We start from the raw sequence: 23,168 nt of genomic DNA on the forward strand, positions 1-23,168 counted from the left end.
AGTAACTTCGCTTCCTTAAGACGTCTGTCCCTAGTTTGCCTCATTCTCTTAAAGTTTAAATTCCAAGAGTCAAGTTCTTTTTCCCACCCCATGGAGAGCCATATCCTACCCACCCCACCCTACTCAGAGCTTAGAGTTAGGACTATTCCGAAGGCGGAACTCTAGTTCTTGGAGCCGATCCCAGCACCGGGGCGCTTTGCGAACGGACCGGAAATGGCTCCGGCAGTTCTTTTTCGTCCGGGAAGGCAGTGAGGGAGGCTGCGGGACAGCTCCGGACGGTTCACAGGACTGGGACACGGTCGCTGCGGCGCCCTGAAAGCCAAGCCGAGCGTCAGGGCGCCCGAGGGTGAAGGGGCTGCGCTCTCCCGGCCTCACCATGCCTGGTTGGAGGCTGCTGGCTTGGGCCGGCGCCCGGGTGCTGGACCGCGGCACGGGTGGCCTAGGCACTGCCCTGGGCTCGGGAAACAGGTGGGTGCTGGGGAGAGACGAGCGTTGGGGATGATCCTTGCACTCGCTGCCACGGGCTGTGGCTTGGCCCGGCCCAGGGTAGGAGGGAGCTCCGTCTAGGCCTAAAGAGTTAAGAATCACTACTCAAAGGACGTGCCCTTTGAAGAGTTGAAGGGGTAGGTTTTTTATTTTCAATGCTGATGAGCCAGCGACTAGCAGCAAGAAGTACCAACAGCAATAATATCTTCCAATTAGTGAGTGTTTATAATAAATGTTCTTTTAGAAACATTAGGCACCTTGGCTCATGTAGCCTCATGAGAGCTGTAATCATCCGTTTTACAGACACCACCATTATTCCGTCCTATTATTATTCTGTTTTACAGATAAGAGTCTTAGAGACAAGCGATTTGCCCAAGGTCATTTAACTAAGAAGTGCAGAATTGAGACTCTAGCCTGGCTATATCTTCCTGTCTACAAAAGAGATAGACCTCAGAAAGCTTTACTTCTTTCTGACCCTCCTCTCAAGAATTACACACCTCTTTCCTGACCTCTGTGCCCTAAAGTCTTTCTTGTGTGTTCAGCTAGTAGAGGTCAGGTCTTTTATGGATTTTTAGAATTTGCACACTCCATTTTTTCACCATTCTGAGCCTAAGCCATGTCATTACAGATAAGAGGTGAGTTTATCAGAAAAATATCAGTAAGCCCACATTCTGTCACCTCTGCTGGATGTAAACTGTTACCGTACATGTTCAAATGGGCCTGTGACTTCTCTTGTCTACATAGGACTACCCTGTTGGAAATCTGTTTATCCCAGAGGAGAAAGGGAGAACTTTTCCTCCAGGATATTTATTAACGGTTAAAGTATGAGCCCCGTTATTTTCATGAGGAATGTCAGTGAAAAAAACTGAAACAGGATGCACACCTTTCCCTAAGGCCCTGACTATACTTTCCAGCTGATGTAACCTCCTGTATTAAATGTATTAAATGGGGAGCCTTTTGAATTGTACTTTGTTCTCTAATTTTATTTCTGCAGAACAGACATCTGGGTTTTGGTCAGAAGTCTCCATGGCAAGAGTGGTACTTGGTGGGATGAACATCTTTCTGAAGAGAATGTTTCCTTTGTTAAGCAATTGGTCTCTGATGAAAATAAAGCCCAATTAGCAAGTAAACTCTGTCCTCTGAAAGATGAGCCGTGGCCTATACATCCTTGGGAACCAGGTGGTTATTTTGTGTATGTTGTGTTCTCGTTGCCTGATTACTGTCTGACTGGCACATTTAAAGTCATAGTGACTTCTGGATAAATTTGTCATCTCTGTTTTTCATGACATAACGGTGTCTGTTTCATTGTGGTTTGGTTTGCAAGTATATTTCCAGCATCCTAGTCTACTGTTAGTGACTGTCTGATGATCATCAAAACTTCCTCAAGAAACTGCATAGTAGGTGAAAAGAGAATCATTCTGCAATTTTTTTTTTTTTTACTTTCTTCGGATAAAAAATAGAAAAGAAAAGCTGGAAGAGTGCAGTGAACTAAAATGTATCACTTAGAGATTTGCATTTGAGGTGTTGCACTCAATGCCTGCCAAGCATAAGCCCACAATCAGCTCTTAGTGCCAGATAGAGTGTACATCCATCTTTGGCCAGACCAAAAAGCATAAGACCTTTCCTGTTTAAGGTGTTGTCTTTGACTGGGGGCTATTGTGGCTGTCAAATTGTTTAATGACTAGACATCTCAGTGGAGCAACTTCATCAGTTTATACAACAAACTGAATGCCATGGTAGATGATAACATTTTTTAGCCACATAACCACTTAGCTCATCTCTGTAACTCCAGCTAACTTCTTAGAGTTTGAGTAGTAGATATTTTCTGATTAATGAGGTTGGATATGAATTGATACTAGGAAAGCAAGGCATAAAGGTGCATTCATCATGCTCTCTATTAATTACCACTGTTCTAAATACTAGAATATATCACTTTAAGTGTTTTCTTTATTTTGTATAGTTCTCATATTTTTTTATTTTACCAAGATTTATTGAGTAATACTATGTCAGGCATGGTTGAAGGCACTTCGTCTGAAAGGAACAGTTATAGTTTACTCTATGGATATATCAGCATGTTTGTTATCTGCCTACTCCTTATATGAAACCAAAATTCAGGAAATCCTATAGTATCAAGTTGACAAATGTTGGAAAGAACTATGTGAATACTGATTTGTCTTTAATTGCCAGGTTCCTCTAGAGTAGGCCTTGTTGCACTGAAGCTAGGCATGATGCCATTATGGACCAAAGATGGTAAGAAGCATGTGGTCACATTACTTCAGGTGAGAAAGAAATAGAAAATAATAGCAAATCTGTTGTGTGTGTTGAGATCTATTTGTACAAACCTGTTGTGCAATAGACAATATTTGTATCCTAAAACATGTGAAGAAGAGGTAGAATGGAGCATAAATTCTGTGAAAGAGGCTTCTGAGGATGTCAGTTAATGTTCTTACTCATGCCTGAGTGGTGGCTTTCTTGATACTGGTGTTGGGATAACTGGAGCAATAAATTAAAAAAAAAAAAAAATTGGAACCTAACTTCTTACAGATCTACTAGTTTAGCTCACAGTCAGAAAAAAGTCTCAGTCCCATCTTATTTTCATTTATGCAATTCTTTCAACTCCAAGTTGTAATTTTGACCTCTTTACTAACTCAGGGTATAACACTTAACTGGAGAAGAAGCATTTTGTTGTCTGAAATAAGGTTACTGGTTAAGAATGTAGGCCCTGGAACCTGAATATCTCATATCTCGGTTATACCATTTCCTAGCTGTGTTCTTTGAAGCACTGCCTCATCTGTAAAAGATAGGATTTTATTCTTCAGGAGAAATCACTATGACCTCCCTCAAAGGGTTACTGTGAGGCTTGCACAAGATGATAAATGTCAGGCACTTAAATTTTAAACAGTGTTCAATGTCCAGCATTAGCTGTTGATGCCTTTATCATTATTATAAAAATCACTGGTAAGTTGAGACCATCATTCTCCAGATCACTTTAAACAGCTCACTTCATCTTTGGAGTTAAGCCTTGGACAAGCGATTAAGCAAGCGATGGAGATTAAAGTGAGAGCCCATACATGGAAGTGCTTCCGGTACTGTCAGGCACAGGTGGCCTGCAAGCCCTTAGTAAGTTTTTACTGACTCTGAATGATCAAGGAAAGAATTATATCAATAGTTTCTAGAACTCTACAGAACTTTGGGAACTTTCAGGAATGACGGGTGGGATTGTAACTTGGAACAACTACTTCAGGAAATAGCATTAGGGCAAGTTGAGGTAGGTGAACCTGTGGTCTTCCAGTTTCACTCCTGAGTGTTGCTAGAAAACTCAAACAGATGAGTTATAGCAGCATTACTCTTAATACTCCAAAAATAGAAATAACTCATGTTTCCATCATGGTAAAATGGATAAAGAAATCATGGTATATTTACATGATAAAGTGCTGGGTGGCAGTGAAAATGCACAGAATGGAGCTGCAAAAAGCAGTGTGGGTGAACCTTACCAATAGAATCTTGAGCAAAAGCAGGAAAATCTGGAGGAGTCTATGTGGTCTGACTCCACTTACATGATGTTTCAACAGATAGCACTAAACTACAAGATTAAGCAGTGCTTTCAAAGGTAGTAATTATAATGAAAAGTTAGATAAACAATTACCACAGTGTCAAGAGGGATGGTTGTTTATTTGAAGGGCAGTGCTTCTCAAACTTTTCTGTACCTCAGAATCACCTGGGGGGATCAGAAAACACAGGTTCTGTTTTAGTAGGTTCTGGCAGGGGCCTGACACCCTGCATTTTCACACAGTTCCCAGGGGATGCTGATGCAGCTTGTCTAGGGACCACACTTTGAGAACCACTGCTCAAGGGGTAAAAAGGACAGGGAGGAATGGATGTGAGGTGGGGATTGGGAAGAGACACAGAGGTTTGGGGGATTTTTGATATGGGTAGCGGTTATATGCATATTTTCTTTGTAAATACTCCATTTTGTTGTATATTTGTGTTTTATGCACATTATGTACTGTGGTTAATGGTTCTTTTAGATTGTGATTGGTTTTAGAGGGATGATGAGATCAGAAACTTTAGAGAATTCTTAACTGTCCTAGGGACTCAGTGTGGCTGGTATGTAATATTAACATGTATTCCAGCACATTGATTTTGTGTGTGTGTGTGTTTTGTTTTTTAGGTACAAGACTGTCATGTTCTAAAATATACTCCAAAGGAAAATCATAATGGAAAAATGGCAGCCCTGACTGTAGGAGGAAAAACTGTGTCACGTTTCCACGTAAGGATGCATTTTCATTCCCAGAATACTGCATTTCATTAGCTTTAAATCTGAATTCTTTGAAATTCTGAATTAAGTTTTGAGCTATCCCATAGTCATAAACTTGTCCTGGAGGTAAACTGTGGATTTGGGGGAAGACAGTCTGATAGAGGGGCATCCCTGGTGGTAAAGAATCTGCCTGCGATGCGGGAAACCTAGATTTAGTCCCTGGGTTGGGAAGATCCCCTGGAGAAGGGAATGGCAACCCACTCCAGTATTCTTGCCTGAAGAATTCCATAGAAGAGAAGCCAAGGAGAGACAAGAAGGCCTTCTTCAATGAACAGTGTATAAAAATAGAGGAAAACAACAGAAGGAGAAAGACTAGAGATCTCTTCTGGAAAATTGGAAATACCAAGGGAATATTTCACCCTAAGATGGGCACAATAAAGGACAGAAGTGGTAGAGATCTAGTAGATGCTGAAGAGATCAAGAAGAGATGGAAAGAACACACGGAAGGACTGTACAAAAAATATCTTAATGAACTGAATAACTAGTTCATGTTACCCAGAGCTAGGCATTCTGGAGTGTGAAGTCAAGTGGGCCTTAGGAAGCACTGCTGTGAATAAAGCTAGTGCATGCAATAGAATTCCAGTAGAGCTATTCAAAATTCTAAAAGATGATGCCATCAAAGTATTGCACTGAATATGTCAGCAAATCTGGAAGACCTAGCAGTGGCCATAGGACTGGAAAAGGTCAGTCCTCACCCCAGTTCCCAAGAAGAGACGGGACTAAAGCATGTTTGGTACTAAACATTTTTAGTACTAAAGTACTAAAGAGTATTCTAACCATCCAACATTTCCACTCATGTCCCATGCTAGTAAGGTCATGCTTAAAATCTTGCTTGCTAGGCTTTAGCGTTATGCGAACCAAGAACTTCCAGACATCCAGGCTGGGTTTAAAAAAGGCAGGGGAGCCAGAAATCAAATTGCCAACATTTGCTTAATCATAGAGAAAGCAAGGGAATTCCAGAAAAACATCTACTCTGTTTCATTAACTTCGCTAAAGCCTTTGACTGTGTGGATCATAACAAACTGTGGAAAGCTCTTAAAGAGATGGGAATACTAGACCATCTTACCTGTCTCCTGAGAAATCTGTATGCAGGTCAGGAGCAACAGTTAGAATCCTGTGTGGAACAACTGATTGGCTCAGGATTGAGAAAGGAGTATGACAGTGCTGTCTGCTGTCACCCTGTTTATTTAACTTATACACTGAGCACACCATGAGAAATGCAGGGCTGGATGAGTTACAAGCTGGAATCAAGACAGGCAGGAGAAACATCAACAACCTCAGATATGCAGATGATACCACTCTAATGGCAGGAAGTGAGAAGGAACTAAAGAGCCTCTTGATGAGGGTGAAGGAGGAGAGTGAAAGATCAGGCTTAAACTAAATATTAGGGAAAAAACACACTAATATCTTGGCATCAGCCCCATTACTTCATGGTAAATAGAAGGGGGAAAAGTGGAAGTAGTGGCAGATTTCCTCTTCTTGGGCTCTAAAATCACTGTGGATGGTGACTGCGGCCATGAAATCAGAAGACGTTTGCTTCTTGGCAGGAAAACTATGACAAATCTAGACAATGTGCTGAAAAGCCAAAACATTACTGTGCTGACAAAGATTAGTATATCAAGGCTATAGTCTTTCCAGTGGTCATATGCGGTTGTGAGAGCTGGACCGTAAAGAAGACAGCACCAGAGAATTTATGCCTTCAAACTGTGGTCTGGAGAAGACTCCTGAGAGTCCCTTGGACAGCAAGGAGATCAAACCAGTCAGTCTTAAGGGAAATCAACCCTGAATACTCATTGGAAGGACTGATGCTAAAGCTGAAGCAATAGTATTTGACCACCTGATGCAAAGAGCTGACTCATTGGAAAAGACTCTGATGCTGGGAAAGATTGAAGACAGGAGGGGAAGGGGACAACAGAGGATAAGATGGTTGGATGGCATCACCAATTCAGTGGACATGAGTTTGGGCAAGCTTTGCAAGATGGTGAATGACAGGGAAACTTGGTGTGCTGCAATCCGTGGGATCACAAAAGAGTCAGACACAACTGAGCGACTGAACAACAACAATTCCCAAGGAGAATGCTGAGTTGGTTGTTTAAATGTGAAAACATCTGCACAATTAGTATTGGAGTTTTTTTTGATAACTAAAAGCAGAGAATACCTTTTAAGAAATGGTGATGATTTTCACTAATGGCTGCTGAAATGTCTTTACGTTTACTAAAACATTGCTTGTCTCTAGATTAATATTTTTTTATTATAAATTGTTTATGAAGTGAGCATGAATGGAAATTAGGAGATAACCTGTGCTATGCAGCTGCCAAAACTAGCAAGTGTTTATCGTTTACCTTTTATTTCCTTGTCATAGTTAATTTTTTATTTAAAAATTTTAATTTTCTTTTTTATTTTGGAATTATTTAATTTATTTATTTCTGGCTGTGCTGGGTCTTTGCGGCTGTGCAGGCTTTTCTCTAGTTGCAGTGCTCAGGCTTCTCACTGCAGTGGTTTCTCTTGCTGCAGAGCATGGGCCCGGGGGTGCGCGGTCTTTAGTAGTTGTGGCTCCCAGGCTCTGGATGGCAGGCTCAATAGTTGTGGCCCATGGGCTTAGTTGCCCATTGGCATATGGGATCTTCCTGGATCAGGGATCAAACCCTTGTCGCCTGCATTGGCAGGAGGATTCTTTACCACTGAGCTACCAGGGAAGCCCCATAGTTAACTTTTCAGCACTTGTTACATGCTGAGTATATAGGCATAAGTCTTTTACATTTATTAACCAATGAACTTTTTCAGACTCTAATAAGGATAAGTAACTCCCTCAGGGACACCCACTGATAAAAGGTAGACAGTCAGACTCCAAAAGCCTTACTTTCTTAATTGTCTCTTGATATCCACCCTTTGGAAACATACAGGGAAGGTGGACTAATAAATCAGCCATCTCAATCAGATCAGATCAGTCGCTCAGTCGTGTCTGACTCCTTGCGACCCCATGAATCGCAGCACGCCAGGCCTTCCTGTCCCTCACCAACTCCCAGAGTTCACTCAGACTCACGTCCATCGAGTCAGTGATGCCATCCAGGCATCTCATCCTCTGTCGAGCCATCTCAATACAGTACTATAAATGCAGCAAGCACACTGGCCAGTTCTGCTTGTGGAAATCTTAGGAGGTTTCACAGGGAGGAGACCAGAAAGAAGGGCGGGTGTTAAAGGTATGCCAGGGGGAGTGGGCTTTATAGAAGCAGACCTGTGGAGGAGGATTGCTGCCTGGGAGGAGAAGGGCAGTGTGTCTGGATCTTAATGTGTGGTGGGGCTGGTGGGAGAGCATGATAAAGGTGTGAAAGGTGGGGCTGTCAGGATGGAGTTTAGAGTTTCTGAATTCTTTAACCAGAAAGTGAAAGAAAGTGTTAGTTGCTCAAGCTTGTTGACTCTTTGTAACTTTATGGACTGTAGCATGCCAGGCTCCTCTGTCCATGTAATTCTTCAGGCAAGAATTCAGGCGTGGGTTGTGATTCCCTTTTCCAGGGGATCTTCCCAACTCAGGGACAGAACCTGAGTTTCTTGCATTGCAGACAGAGCCATTACTACTCACTACTTTAACCAGGGCAGGCTATGGTTTTTCCAGTAGTCATGTATGGATGTGAGAGTTGGACTATATAAAGAAAGCTGAGTGCTGAAGAATTGATACTTTTGAACTGTGGTGTTGGGGAAGACTCTTGAGACTCCCTTGGACTGCAAGGAGATCCAACCAGTCCATCCTAAAGGAAATCAGTCCTGAATATTCATTGGAAAGACTGATGCTGAAGCTGAAACTCCAGTACTTTGGCCACCTGATGTGAAGAACTGACTCATTTGACAAGACCCTGATGCTGGGAAAGATTGAAGGCGGGAGGAGAAGGGGATGACAGAAGATGAGATGGTTGGATGGCATCACCGACTCAAGGGACATGAGTTTGAGTTAACTCCAGGAGTTGGTGATGAACAGGGAGGCCTGGTGTGCTGCAGTCTGTGGGGTCACAAAGGGTCGGACATGACTGAGCAACTGAACTGAACTGTCATATTGTTATCATGGTTAACTAAATTAGAAAATCCCCCATGCTGGGAGGACTTTTAAGGGGTGAGCCCTCTGGGAGAGTTGATAAAAGTCTTTTGCGCTGGAGCAGTTGCCTTGGGCTTGGGAAAGGCAAGCATTATAAAAGACCAGGTGAGGATGAGCTGGTGGGACAGGACCCAGCAGGTCAGTGCTGATGCTGTGACCTGGGACAGAGACAAGGAACGGATTGCTTTGGAGGAAAGATGTAAAGAGTTTACAGAAAAGGCAGGTGGAACTGTCTTATAGGTAGTGGGGTATGTGTCTAAGTCACTTCAGTCGTGTTCGACTCTTTGTGACCCCATGGACTACAGCCCATCAGGTCCTCTGTCCATGGGGATTCTCAGGCAAGAATACTGGGAGTGGGTTGTCATGACTCTTCCAGGAAATCTCCCAGACCCAGGAATAGAATCTCTTATGTCTCTTGTATTGGCAGGCGGATTCTTTACCACTAGCGCCACATGGGATATACTGATTAGTAAATTGGCAATGGTTGAAGTCCTATGGTTTAATAGGCCTGTCTCATAAGTATTACAGGATTTATTTTTGCATATTATGGTAGTATGTTTAGCTTATTTTTCATTAAAACTTCATAGTAATATCTGCTACTCTTGACAGTTTATTGACTAATAATTATGGGTTCAGATAAGGTAGTTAAAAGTACAATGTGATATTTTTGGAAACTTAAAAAAAATGTCAAATGTTTGAATTTTTAAGTGTAAATATTTGCCAGACCTCCTGTGAATCATATGAGCAATTCTTTACTTTGCTAGATACCACTGTTTTCTAATTGATTATATTTCTGTGTTTTTGTTAGGACTAGCACTGTCATCTTTATTTCATTACCAATTTTGTAAATTTCTGGCTCTATAGCCTTCATATTTGTAAATCAGGTGTCATGTTGGGGTAATCCATTCTGCTGTAGCAGATTTGTGAACACTACCTCCTCAGGACTGTGAGACAGTGGGAAATGAGTGGGCATGGCATCAGAAGAGCTGAGTTCTGTTTCCATGGCTGCCATTAGCTCCTTCACTCCACCTTTCAGAACATCCATTTTATTACCCACCAAAATAAGCAATTGGACTTGATGGTTTCTGAATTCCCTCCCAGTTCTAGAAGTTTCACACTGATTCTCAAATACTTTGGTTTTTAACAAAAAACAAAAGTTCCCCTCCTACTTGCCAGCTCAATTTATTTATTTTCCTTAATGATGAAGACAGTCTTGATGATAAAATCTTAATAACTAAACTATTAGAGAAATGTTAGTACTTTTATTTCTACTTTTGTAGTTGAGACTGGTCTTCATACCTTAAATTTTATCTCACCAGTGAATGTATAGCACAGCAGGATGCTGATTTGGATGCTGATTCTTAATACTGTCGTGAATTTTAACCACATAACTGACATGAATTTTGTAAACTATTCACTACTGTGGTATAGGAAGTGCTTCAGAGGCCCATTTATTCTTCAAGATATTAATTTTCTAGGTCCAGAGGTCATGTATTGCAATATTAAGAAACAAGTTTGTCTTTGAATGACCTTTTGTCAGAATAGGATGTGAAAATGAAGTTATAGAATTCTTTAGAAGTAAAGCATTTTGGTTCAGAAAGAAAGATTTTTGAAATTCAATGTATACAGACTTCAAACTTTCATTTGCACATTGTAACCCTCAGTGAAACTGCAAGTAGATTGATTTTGGAGGGTCTGAGAGAGAGAGAGAGATCTATGAATATTAAATAGTGTAGCATTTTACAATGAGTTGATTGAATCAGTTTTATTTATACTAAGGCTGAAATGTTATTTTTCTTAATCTGTAAAGAATTTATGCCTCCAAGAAATTAGACTACTTGGCTTTTGCTATTTGTGTACCATATTATAAATAAAAACTGATGTGGTACATAATGTTTTTGAATAAGGAAGTTTAAATGCCTTACAAGTTGATTAAATCAATTCATATTTGGAGCAGAGAAGCATTTTCATTGTGAGAAGGATAATTGAAGAGAACTTTGAAGAGGGAGAAAAAAATGCAACCTCGTAGATGGGATTATCCAAGTGTGACACTGCCGTCAGTCCTTTAAATTGCCTTTTGAAATCATTTATTTGGAAGTTAGAAAAAAAACCCTGTAACACTACTGTTGACTTCAGCTCAGCTTGAACATTTGGTTTTTCTCAGGACAGATGCATGATTAGTTTTATGATATTTTTATTTAAAAGAAAAAAATTATTCAACTTTAGTGAAATTGGAAGATAACCAGGAAGTATGTATTACCTTTGTCCTCCTTATGTCTCAGTCTAGAGTTACTTAGTCAAGATGTTTATCTTGTCCATTTTGTATTACTAAAAAAAGTACAAGATTTTTCTCATAAGCCTCCTGGAATACTTAAAAACTGATATTAATAAAATATGTTTTTTAAATTGCCAAGTAGAATATGTGAAGGTCAAATATAAAATTGAAATTCTGTTCTAAAATTCAATAAATTTGAATCTGATACATCAGGGAAATAATTTTAAGTATCCACATTTTTAGATGTTTTATTGAAATTAAATTGATCTAAAACACTGTTACTTACAGATGTGCAACATAGTGATTCAGTATTTCTGTACATTACAAAATGATTCCCATGATCAGTATAGTTACCATCCATGGCCATTCAAACTTATTACAATATTGTTGACTATATTCTCCATGCTACTATATTCATCCTCAAGACTCCTTTATTTTGTAACTGGAAGTTTACATCTTAACTGCCCTCACTATTTCATTCATCCCCCCAGCCCCTCCCATCTGGCAACCACCTGTGTGTTCTCTGTATCTATGAGTCTGTTTTCTGTTTTGTTACCTTCCATTCATTTGTTTTTTAGATTCTGCATATAAGTGAAATCATATGGTATTTGTCTTTCTTCATCTGACTTACTTCACTTTGCATAATATCCTCTAGACCCATCCATGTTGTTGCAAATGGCAAGATTTTATTTTTTCATGGCTGAGTAATATTCCATTTTGTATGTGTGTGTGTGTGTGTGTGTGTGTGTGTGTGTGTATGTGTGTACACGTGTGCATGTGTACACAAACATCTTCCTTATCCATTCATCTGTTGACAGACACTTAGGTTGCTTTCATATCTTAGCTATTATAAATAATGCTGTGGTGAAAATAAATGTGCATATATCTTTTCCTATGAGTGTTTTTGTTTTCTTTAGAACAATACCCAGAAATAGAGTAACTTAAATAATATGGTGTTTCTATTTTTAATTTTTGGGGAACCTCCATGTTGTTTTCCATAGTGGCTGCACAAGTGTATGTTCCTGTCAACAGTGCATGAGGGTTCCGTTTTCTCCACATCCTCTACAGAACATGTTACTTTTTGTCTTTTTGATACTAGCCATTCTGACAGGGGGAGACAATATCTTCTTGTAGTTTTATTTGCAGTTCCCTGAAGAGGAGAGTGAAAAAGTTGGCTTAAAGCTCAACATTCAGAAAACTAAGATCATGGCATCTGGTCCCATCACTTCATGGGAAATAGATGGGGAAACAGTGGAAACAGTGTCAGACTTTATTTCTGGGGGCTCCAAAATCACTGCAGAGGTTAATGCAGCCATGAAATTAAAAGACGCTTACACCGTGGAAGGAAAGTTATGACCAACCTAGACAGCATATTAAAAAGAAGAGACATTACTTTGCCAACAAAGGTTCGTCTAGTCAAGGCTATGGTTTTTCCAGTGGTCATGTATGGATGTGAGAGTTGGACTGTGAAGAAAGGTAAGCACCGAAGAATTGATGCTTTTGAACTGTGGTGTTGGAGAAAATTCTTGAGAGTCCCATGGACTGCAAGGAGATCCAACCAGTCCATCCTAAAGGAGACCAGTCCTGGGTGTTCATTGGAAGGACTGATGCTAAAGCTGAAACTCCAATACTTTGGCCACCTCATGCAAAGAGTTGACTCATTGGAAAAGACCCTGATGCTGGGAAAGATTGAAGGTAGGAGGAGAAGGGGATGACAGAGGATGAGATGGCTGGATGGCATCACCGACTTGATTGACATGAGTTTGGGTAAACTCTGGGAGTTGGTGATGGACAGGGAGGCCTGGCATGCTGCGATTCATGGGGTTGCAAAGAGTCGGGTACGACTGAACGACTGAACTGAACTGATAAGTAATGTGTACATTTTTTTTCATGTGTCTTCTCATGTGTCTTTTGGTCATCTGTATGTCTTTGAAAAAATGACTGTTCATGTTTACTGTTAATTTGTTAAGCAGGTTGTTGGGTTTCTTTTGCTATTGTATAAATTCTTTGAAATTTTGAATGTTGACCCCTTATCAGATTTATCTTTTACAAATATCTTCTCCCATTCAGAGGGTGGTCTTTTTGTCTTGTTAATAGTTTTCTTCACTGTACAAAAACTTTAGTTTGATGTAGTCCCATTTATTATTTTTGTTTTTGTTTCCCTTGCCTGAGGATAAAGATCATGCTACCTGTGCTTTCTTGGAGTTTTTTGGTTTCAGCTCTTATGTTTAAGTCTTTCATTCATTTTGAGTTTATTTTTGGATATGATATGAGAAAGTGATCCAGTTTGATTCTTTTGCAAGTAGCTGTCCAGTTTTCCCAACACCATTTGATGAAGAGGCTGTCTTTTCCCCTTTGTATTTTCTTGCCTCTTTTGTCATAGATTAGTTGACCATTTAACTATGGGCTTATTTCTGGGCTCTCTGTCCTGCTCTGTTGATCTATGTGTCTGTTTTTGTGCCAGTACTTCACTGCTTTGATTACCATAGCTTTGTATAGAGTTTAAAATCAGGGAGCATGATACCTCCAGCTTTGTTGTTCTTTCTAAAAACCGTTTTGTCTATTCTGGGTTTTTTGTATTTCCATATAAATTTTAGGATTTCTGTTTTGGGTCTGTGAGCAGAGCCATAGGTATTTTGATAGAGATTACATTGAATCTTTCCATTGCCTCGGGTTCAGTTCAATTCAGTTCAGTTGCTCAATTGTGTCGGACTCTTTGTGACCCCATGGACTGCAGCACACCAGGCCTCCCTGTCCATCACCAACTCCTGGAGTTTACCCAAACTCATGTCCATTGAGTCAGTGATGCCATCCAACCATCTCATCCTCTGTCGTCCCCTTTTCCTCCCACCCTCAATCTTCCTCAGCATCAGGCGCTTTTCAAACGAGTCAGTTCTTTGCATCAGGTGGCCAAAGTATTGGAGTTTCAGCTTCAACATCAGTCTTTCCAGTGAACACCCAGGACTGATCTCCTTTAGGATGGACTGGTTGGATCTCCTTGCAGTCAAAGGGACTCTCAAGAGTCTTCTCCAACACCACAGTTCAAAATCATCAATTCTTCGGTGCTCAGCTTTCTTCACAGTCCAACTCACATCCATACACGACTACTGAAAAAACTATAACCTTGATGAAATGAACATTTGTTGGCAAAGTAATGTCTCTGCAATTTCATATGCTGTCTAGGTTGGTCATAACTTTCCTTCCAAGAAGTAAGCGTCTTTTAATTTCATGGCTGCAGTCACCATCTGCAGTGAATTTGGAGTACAGAAAAATAATCAACCACTGTTTCCCCATCTATTTGCCATGAAATGATGGGACCAGATTCCATGATCTTAGTTTTCTGAATGTTGGTTGAGCTTTAAGCCAGCTTTTTCACTCTCTTCTTTCACTTTCATCAAGAAGCTCTTTCGTTCTTCTTTACTTTCTACTATAAGGGCAGTGTCATCTGCATATCTGAGGTTACTGATATTTCTCCCAGCAATCTTGATTCCAGCTTGTGCTTCATCCAACCCAGCGTTTCTCATGATGTACTCTGCATATAAGTTAGATAAGCAGGGTGACAATATACAGCCTTGATGTACTCCTTTTCCTATTTGGAACCAGTCTGTTGTTCCATGTCCAGCTCTAACTGTTGCTTCCTGACCTCCATGCAGATTTGTCAAGAGGCAAGTCATGTGATCTGGTGTTCCCATCTCTTTCAGAATTTTCCACAGTTTATTGTGATCCATACAGTCAAAGGCTTTGGCATAAGCAATAAAGCAGAAATAGATGTTTTTCTGGAACTCTCTTGCTTTTTTAGTGATCCAGCAGATGTTGGCAATTTGATCTCTGGTTCCTCTGCCTTTTCTAAAACCAGCTTGAACATCTGGAAGTTCATGATTCACGTATTGCTGAAGCCTGGCTTGGAGAATTTTGAGCATTACTTTGCTAGCATGTGAGATGAATGCAATTGTGCGGTAGTTTGAGCATTCTTTGGCATTGCCTTTCTTTGGGATCGGAATGAAAACTGACTTTTTCCAGTCCTGTGGCCACTGCTGCGTTTTCCAAATTTGCTGGCATATTGAGTGCAGCACTTTCACAACATCATCTTTTAGGATTTGAAATGGCTCAACTGGAATTCCATTACCTCCACTAGCTTTCTTTGTAGTGATGCTTCCTAAGGCCCACTTGACTTCACACTCCAGGATGTCTAGCTCTAGGTGAGTGATCACACCATCATGATTATCTGGGTCGTGAAGATCTTTTTTGTACAGTTTCTGTGTATTCTTGCCACCTCTTCTTAATATCTTCTGCTTCTGTCAGGGCCCTACCATTTCTGTCCTTTATTGAGTCCATCTTTGCATGAAATGTTCCCTTGGCATCTCTAATTTTCTTGAAGAGATCTCTACTGTTTCCTATTCTGTTGTTTTCCTCTATTTCTTTGCATTGATCGCTGAGGAAGGCTTTCTTATCTCTCCTTGCTATTCTTTGGAACTCAGCATTCAGATGCGTATATCTTTCCTTTTCTCCTTTGCTTTTGGCTTTCCTTCTTTCACAGCTATTTGTAAGGCCTCCTCAGACAGCCATTTTACTTTTTTTCAGTTCTTTTTCTTGGGGATGGTCTTGCTTCCTGTCTCCTGTACAATGTCATGAACCTCTGTCCATAATTCATCAGGCACTCTGTCTATCAGATCTAGTCCCTTAAATCTATTTCTCACTTCCACTGTATAATCATAAGGGATTTGATTTAGGTCATACCTGAATGGTCTAGTGCTTTTCCCCACTTTCTTCAATTTAAATCGGAATTTGGCAAGGGGTTTATGATCTGAGCCACAATCAGCTCCCAGTCTTGTTTTTGCTGACTGTATATAGCTTCTCCATCTTTGGCTGCAAAGAATATAATCAATCTGATTTCGGTGTTGATCATCTGGTGATGTCCATGTATAGAGTCTTCTCTTGTGTTGTTGGAAGAGGGTGTTTGTTATGACCAGTGCATTTTCTTGGCAAAATTCTATTAGCCTTTGCCCTGCTTCATTCTGTATTTAAGGCCAAATTTGCCTGTTACTCCAGGTGTTTCTTGACTTCCTACTTTTGCATTCCAGTCCCATATAATGAAAAGGACATCTTTTTTGGGTGTTAGTTCTAAAAGGTCTTGTAGGTCTTCATAGAACCATTCAACTTCAGCTTCTTCAGCATTACTGGTTGGGGCATAGACTTGGATTACCATGATATTGAATGGTTTGCCTTGGAAACGAACAGAGATCATTCTGTCGTTTTTGAGATTGCATCCAAGTACTGCATTTCGCACTCTTTTGTTGACCATGATGGCTACTCCATTTCTCCTAAGGGATTCCTGCCCATAGTAGTGATGTAATGGTCATCTGAGTTAAATTCACCCATTCCCGTCCATTTCAATTCGCTAATTCCTAGAATGTCGACGTTCACTCTTGCCATCTCCTGTTTGACCACTTCCAATTTGCCTTAATTTATGGACCTGACATTCCAGGTTCCTGTGCAATATTGCTCTTTACAGCATCGGACATTGCTTCTATCACCAGTCACATCTACAACTGGGTGTTGTTTTTGCTTTGGCTCTGTCCCTTCATGCTTTCTGGAGTTCTCCAGTAGCATATTGGGCACCTACCAACCTGGGGAGTTCATCTTTCAGTGTCCTATATCTTTGCCTTTTCATACTGCTCATGGGGTTCTCAAGGCAAGAATTCTGAAGTGGTTTCCCATTCCCTTCTCCAGTGGACCACATTTTGTCAGAACTCTCCACCATTACCCATCATCTTGGGTGACCCCACATGGCATGGCTTAGTTTCATTGAGTTAGACAAGGCTGTGGTCCATGTGGTCAGGTTGGCTAGTTTTCTCTGATTGTGGTTTCAGTCTGTCTACCCTCTGATGCCGTCTCTCAGCACCTGCTGTCTTACTGGGGTTTCTCTTCCCTTGGACGAGGGGTATCTCTTCACGGCTGCTCCAGCAGAGTGCCACCGTTGCACCTTACCTTGGACGTTGGGTATCTCCTCTCAGCTGCTCTGGCGCCACGCAGCGCGCCACCGCTCCTGGGGTAGTATGATTATCTTCAACGTATGCTTTCAGTCCATTAGCACAATAACCTTTCCATTTCTTTATGTCATCTTCAGTTTCTTTCATCAGTATCTTTTAGTTACTGGACATCTTTTAGTTGTCCAGTATAGATTTATTCCTAGGTTTTTAGGGTTTTTTTGAGTACAATTGCATATGGAATTTTTTTTCTTAATTTCTCTGTTCATTGTTAGTATGTAGAAAAACAACAGATTTCTGTCTGTTAATTTTGTTTGCTGCCACTTTTCTGAATTCATTTTATCTAAAAGTTTTTAAAATTTTTTCCATATATAGTATCATCTGCAAACAGTGATAGTTTTACTTGTTCCTTTCCTGTCTGGATTCCTTTTATTTCCCTTTCAAGGAGCTATATTTTTAAATGAAAACTTTGTGTTTGCTTTCATAGAATTGAGTATGATTAAAGATGAAAAGCAGGGTCCTTGGTGATGTTGAATATCAGTCTTAGGTTTCAGCATATGGGAAGTGAAACCATAGAGAGTGACAGGATTGAATGTATATTATCACTCTTGGAGGAAAGGACAGCTTCCGAGGGGCCTTTGAAGTAGAGAACAGTCTTCTGTGGACATCCAGAGCATGACTTCTCAGTATTTGTTACATGGTCTCACTGTGGGACTCCAGGGAGATTCTTGGGTGGGGGAGGTGGGTGGCATGTGGACTGATCCAAAACTAAAGTTCTGTGCCCTTGGGCCAGTGCCACCCAATTTCATGTCACCTAAGAGCAGCCTACTCAGTAAGTTATCAAGGGGAACAGTTCATATTTCCAACTGAAATTAGCAAGTACCTTAAGTTTGCTGGATATTCAAATATATGTTCTTCAGATAAGAGTGGCTTATCACTGGAGCTGGGACTGGGCATGTATTTAACAGAAAGTGGTACATAGTGGGAGGAGATTATGGACCAAGAGACTGGGGTAGGCAGGCACAGGTAAGCATATATGGAGTACTGTGGCTCATCAGGGCCCTGCAAGTGCTTTGTGTAGGATCAGAGGGGAAGCTGAGGGAGAGGGAACAGCAGGAAGATAAACACTGTTGATTATATTCTCAGGAGAGAGGCTCTTCACATCAGGAAATGTAAAGTGGTACAACTTTTTGGATAAGTCTTAACAGCAATCTATGTCAAGAGTGTTAATTTAAAAAGATACTAGGACATTATGTTAAGGAAATAAGTTGTCCATAAAATCTTCTGTTCAAGAATATTCACAATAGCACACACAAAACAGTAAGAGTGAAGGGAAGAGCAGACAGCAGGACCTACCAGGAGCTGGGGATGGAGCAGCCATTAAAGTGTCTGCTCTCTGGAAGCGTACATTTTGGTGCAGTTGGGTGTGAGTCAGAAGCTCTTGTACAGAAAATAAACAACTCAAAAAATATATATTATGACAGATGGAGGGAAGTGCTTTGAAGATTAATAAAGTGAGCTCAGGGCATTGCAAGAGACAGAAAATGGTGCTATCTATTTTAGGTAGAATAATTAGGAAAGGTAGGTTGATATTTGGGTGGGAACCTGAATAAAATGGGGGAGCATATCATACCAAAATCTGGCAGAGGCGTGAGGAGAGACATAAGTGAGGGAGGTTAAGAGGTACAGGCTTCCAGTTGCAAAATAAATGAGTCATGGGTATGAAATGTACAGTGTGGGGAAGACAGTCAGTAATTATGTAATATCTTTGTATGTGACAGATGGTAACTAGGCTTATCATATTGAATCTTATGTAATGTATAGGAATATTGCATCACTTTGTTTTATACCAGGAACTAACAGTGTTATAGGTCGATTATACTTTAACAAATTCATAGAAAAAGTTTTCAGATTTGCGGTTACCAGAGGCAGGTGATGGGGGGAAGGGGAATTGGATGAAGTCAGTCAAAAGGTACAAACTTTCAGTTATAAGGTAAATAAATACCAGGGTTAAAATGTACAATATGATAAATATAATTAACACTACTGTGCATTACATGTGAAAGCTAATCTTCTAAGAGTTTTCGTCAAAAGGAAAAAATTTGTTTTCCTTTAATTTTTTATCAACATGAGATGATGAATGTTCACTAAACTTATTGTGATAATCATTATGTCATGTATGTAAGTCAAATCATTATTCTGTACACCTTAAACTTACACAGTATGGTATGTCAGAAATAGAAACAAATGGGCCAAATTTTGATAATTATTGACTCAGAATGTCAGCATTCATGCATATGTTTGAAATTTCCCTTAACAAAAGCATACTCCTAAATTTAAATAAAGTAAATCTCCCGTCTACAGTGGATAGAAGTGGTACAAACTTAAAAAGAACGGACATGTTAAATTTGCATAACATATAGAATTCATATAGAATCCATAAGCCACTGGGGGAAAAGATTGAAACCCTGGAAAAGCATAGAAAAGGTTTCCTTCTTGCCCTTTTTTAAAATAGTGAGGCAGACATTTTCCACAGCTGTAAATAGGATAGGCAGTTTAAGACTTTGAAGAGGAGAGGGGAAAACAAATCTGGCAGAATGGCCTTCTAGGCAGAGGGCCAGTAGGTGTGGAGGACCTGAGGTTGTTATTAGGTGAGTTCTTAGACTGGTAAGGAGCACATTGTCCCTGAGGCAGGGAAAGTTGGGAGAGTAGGTGGTGTTAGAACCTTGTAAACCATGGTGAGGACTTAGGACTTGATTCTACATAAGATGCACACCTTTGTGGAGATTAATGTAGCTTGAGTTTAGAATGATCATGCCAGCCCGTGAATGGAAAATAGACCAGGGAGTCAGTCAGGATTATGGAAGCTGGAGAACTAATAGGAGGCTACTGAAATAATCCAGACAGTATACAACTGGCTGGGATAGGGGTGAGAAGTGGCTGATGTGGCCTGTGTGTTTAAATAGAGGCTAGAGGAATGGCTGTTGGATGGACATGAGATGTGCAAAAGAGAGGAGTTGTAGGTGACCACAGGATTTTTGGTCTAAACATCAGTACAGAGCTGCTGTTGAGACTCAGAAGAAGAGGCAAGCAGACCTCATAGAGTATGAGTCATGCTGAGTTCAAATTTAAGACATGTTGAACTTGAGTTGTTCTATGATATCAAAGTGAAATGTTGACTTGGCAGTAGGGCAGAAGAATCTGTAGTTCAGAGTAGAATTTGGGATGGATATTGGAGAATTGGGTCATTAACTTGTGCAAAAACCAGAGGGTAGTAGCTAGAAGTCAAGTCAAGTCAAGTCAAGGCCTTCCAAGAGAGAGTGACTGCCTGTGCCCATTTTTGCTCATGCACTTGCCTGGAAAATCCCATGGATGGAGGAGCCTGGTTGGCTGCAGTCCTTGGGGTCGCTAAGAGTTGGGCACGACTGAGCGACTTCACTTTCACTTTTCACTTTCATGCACTGGAGAAGGAAATGGCAACCCACTCCAGTGTTCTTGCCTGGAGAATCCCAGGGATGGAGCCTGGTGGGCTGCCGTCTACAGGGTTACACAGAGTCGGACACGATTGACGTAACTTAGCAGCAGCACCAGCGTGTTTGGTGATTTTAACCAGTATGTTTCACAGGGGCTAGAATCCCCTGGTGAAAGTGGATTTGAAAAAGGGAGGAGTATTTATGGCTGAAGAAAAGTTTTTGTTTTAATATGAGTTATTGTGATTCTTTGTGTGCTGATAGGAAAGTTCCAGTGGAAAGGGGGAAATTATTGATTCAGAAGGTGGTGCGGACGATTTCAGGAGTAAAGCCACTGAACTGGTGAGAGGGCTTAAGAATTAGTACACAGTGGAGGATTTGGCTTTAATGAGAGCATCGACAGTTCATCTGTCATTGTGGTTCCCAGCCCCAGATTCACATCAGAAACATATGGAATGCTGAAAACACACTGCTGCCTGGCTGCCCCCTAGACCAGTGAAGTTACAGGCTCCAAGCTGAGGCCCTGGCACTGGTGTTCTCTGAGAGCTCCCTCTTTGCCTCTTGGCACTTGGAGAGGGATGGGAGAATGACAGTGTGTAGGGCTGGTGCAGGCAGTTTGATCAGCTTGGTGAAAAAAGCTTGGGGAAGGTCTCTCCGTTTTATTTTTTCAGTAAAGTGAGAAGCAACATTATCAGCTCAAAGCGGGGAAGAGAAGGGAAGAATGTAATGGATGAAACTCTCACCTCCCTTAAATAAGGGGAATGGGGTATTCTTTGTTCATTAGGAAAGCAGAGTGCACTCTGATTTGTTTTCTGGGCTGTTAGTAACTTAATTTAGTTTTCTATGCATTAAATTCCACATCTTTATTTAATGTGTTGTTTTTATGTGCTGCTTTTCCTCTAGAAATCTGCATCTATATTGGAATTTTACCAAGAACTTGGATTGCCACCAAAGCAGAAAATTAAAATGTTTAACATAACAGATAATGCTGTTATTAAGCCAGGTAATCTGAGATCGGGGAGAGGAGGGAGGTAAAAATACCCAAATATGTGATTTGTTTAATGTCAGCCCTTTCAATAAAGCTGATTTCACAATACAAAGTCCCAAACATTTATTTTTAAGTATAAAACCATGTCTGATTTAATCACTAGGGACAAACAGGTCTTTTTCTTTTTTAAGTGGAAGGAACTGTAGAGAACTCTTTGTTTTCCATGAAAGAAGGAGGAACGCTTTTGTTTTTAATGTACAGAGTGTTTCACATTTGGAAAAGCCTCTCCAAATAAGTAAGTGAACTTTTAAAATGTGAAGTTCGCTGTTTGTAGGCTGGTATTTTATTAAGTGAGGAATAGACTCTCACTGCGATAGAATAAGAAAATATAGCCAGAAACAGAAAAGTGACTGACCATGGCACCTCGATGTAAAGATTCTTACTTAAAAATTCCAAAGTATTTTACCTATTCCATGGAATATCAAAAAGTCAAATTTGGCAATATGATTATATTGGTTCACATAGTTAATGGCATTTTGATGTCTTTGAACTTTAGAAAAACTTCCTAATGTCTTGAACTTGAGTTCTTGAGAAGTGGACTGTAGAAGGATGTTTTAAGATTTGATATTCTAATACCTGAACTGAATTTCTTGATGTAGAATACAATTGCAGTAGGCCTTGTTAATTGGGGTGATAGAGTCAACCTTGATAAAAGCTAGAATTGAAGGTATTTTTTTTAAGAGCAAATTTTTCATCTTTGAGGTAAAGTAAATGGAGTTAACTAGTATAAACATGAAGTCTGTGTTAACTTCTGCTATAGCTCAAACTGTATGATACTGGGGGTTTTTTTTTGCATGAAAAATGGCCAAATATCAATTCAGGTGATTCAGCCGTAGAAATTTGATCATTTTCAATCTATTTTTTCTTAATTCAAGGTTTTTCTCTGCCCATATAAATCCACGTTGGGTTCTACTTAAAGGACCCTATCTTCTGAAACCCTGCAGCACTTTACTCCTTGTTTGAAAACAAATACAAATTAGCTTTTGATTATATTGTCTACTACATTGGTTCCAGTTTTGTTTTGTTTTTTTTTTTTTGAAATCTTATTGAGTGATGTTAATGTTGGTTCCTATTTTTGGATAACTTATCTCCAATAGGAAAAAAAGAAAAGCTATGATATCCTACGATTTTTGAGTCATTCTCTTACTTTTATTTTTCTTATTAGAAATGGGAACTATATCTTAATATATTGTTATTCACAAGAAAAAAAGAATCTCATGTATTTACCAGCAGAAACAGTATTGTCACAGGAGTTGCCTGTTTCACCTAGTATCTGTGAAGGTACAAGCAAGTCAGTGGCTGTGGGCTGCTGACCACTCTAGCACCATGTGCCCCATACTTCAGCCCCCGTACTGTCCATTAAAATGCATTTATTGAGCTATTTTATTGTTGATGTTTCTAATCATTAAAATGGCAGAAGAGACTATCCTGACATGTTGAAATCTGGTAGCTAGAAAACTTCCTATCTAGTTTGTTTAATGAAATTGTTTCTGACCT

The 23,168-nt window shown here is 40.2% G+C and overlaps 1 protein-coding gene across 1 annotated transcript in view; it reads left to right on the top strand.

The window, feature by feature from the left end:
• Positions 1–210: 210 nt before the first annotated feature.
• MRPL3 (mitochondrial ribosomal protein L3) overlaps positions 211–23,168 on the top strand; it is a 55,919-nt gene continuing 32,961 nt past the window's right edge. Inside the window, exons 1-5 of the mRNA XM_006056247.4 lie at positions 211–468; positions 1,481–1,665; positions 2,674–2,765; positions 4,658–4,756; positions 21,527–21,626. Of these exons, the coding sequence (XP_006056309.1) occupies positions 377–468; positions 1,481–1,665; positions 2,674–2,765; positions 4,658–4,756; positions 21,527–21,626 (568 nt within the window). The 5' untranslated portion in view covers positions 211–376. The remainder of the gene's footprint in view (positions 469–1,480; positions 1,666–2,673; positions 2,766–4,657; positions 4,757–21,526; positions 21,627–23,168) is intronic.

Source organism: Bubalus bubalis, chromosome 1, assembly GCF_019923935.1.
Source record: "Bubalus bubalis isolate 160015118507 breed Murrah chromosome 1, NDDB_SH_1, whole genome shotgun sequence".
In the NCBI taxonomy this organism is placed as follows: Eukaryota; Metazoa; Chordata; class Mammalia; order Artiodactyla; family Bovidae; genus Bubalus; species Bubalus bubalis.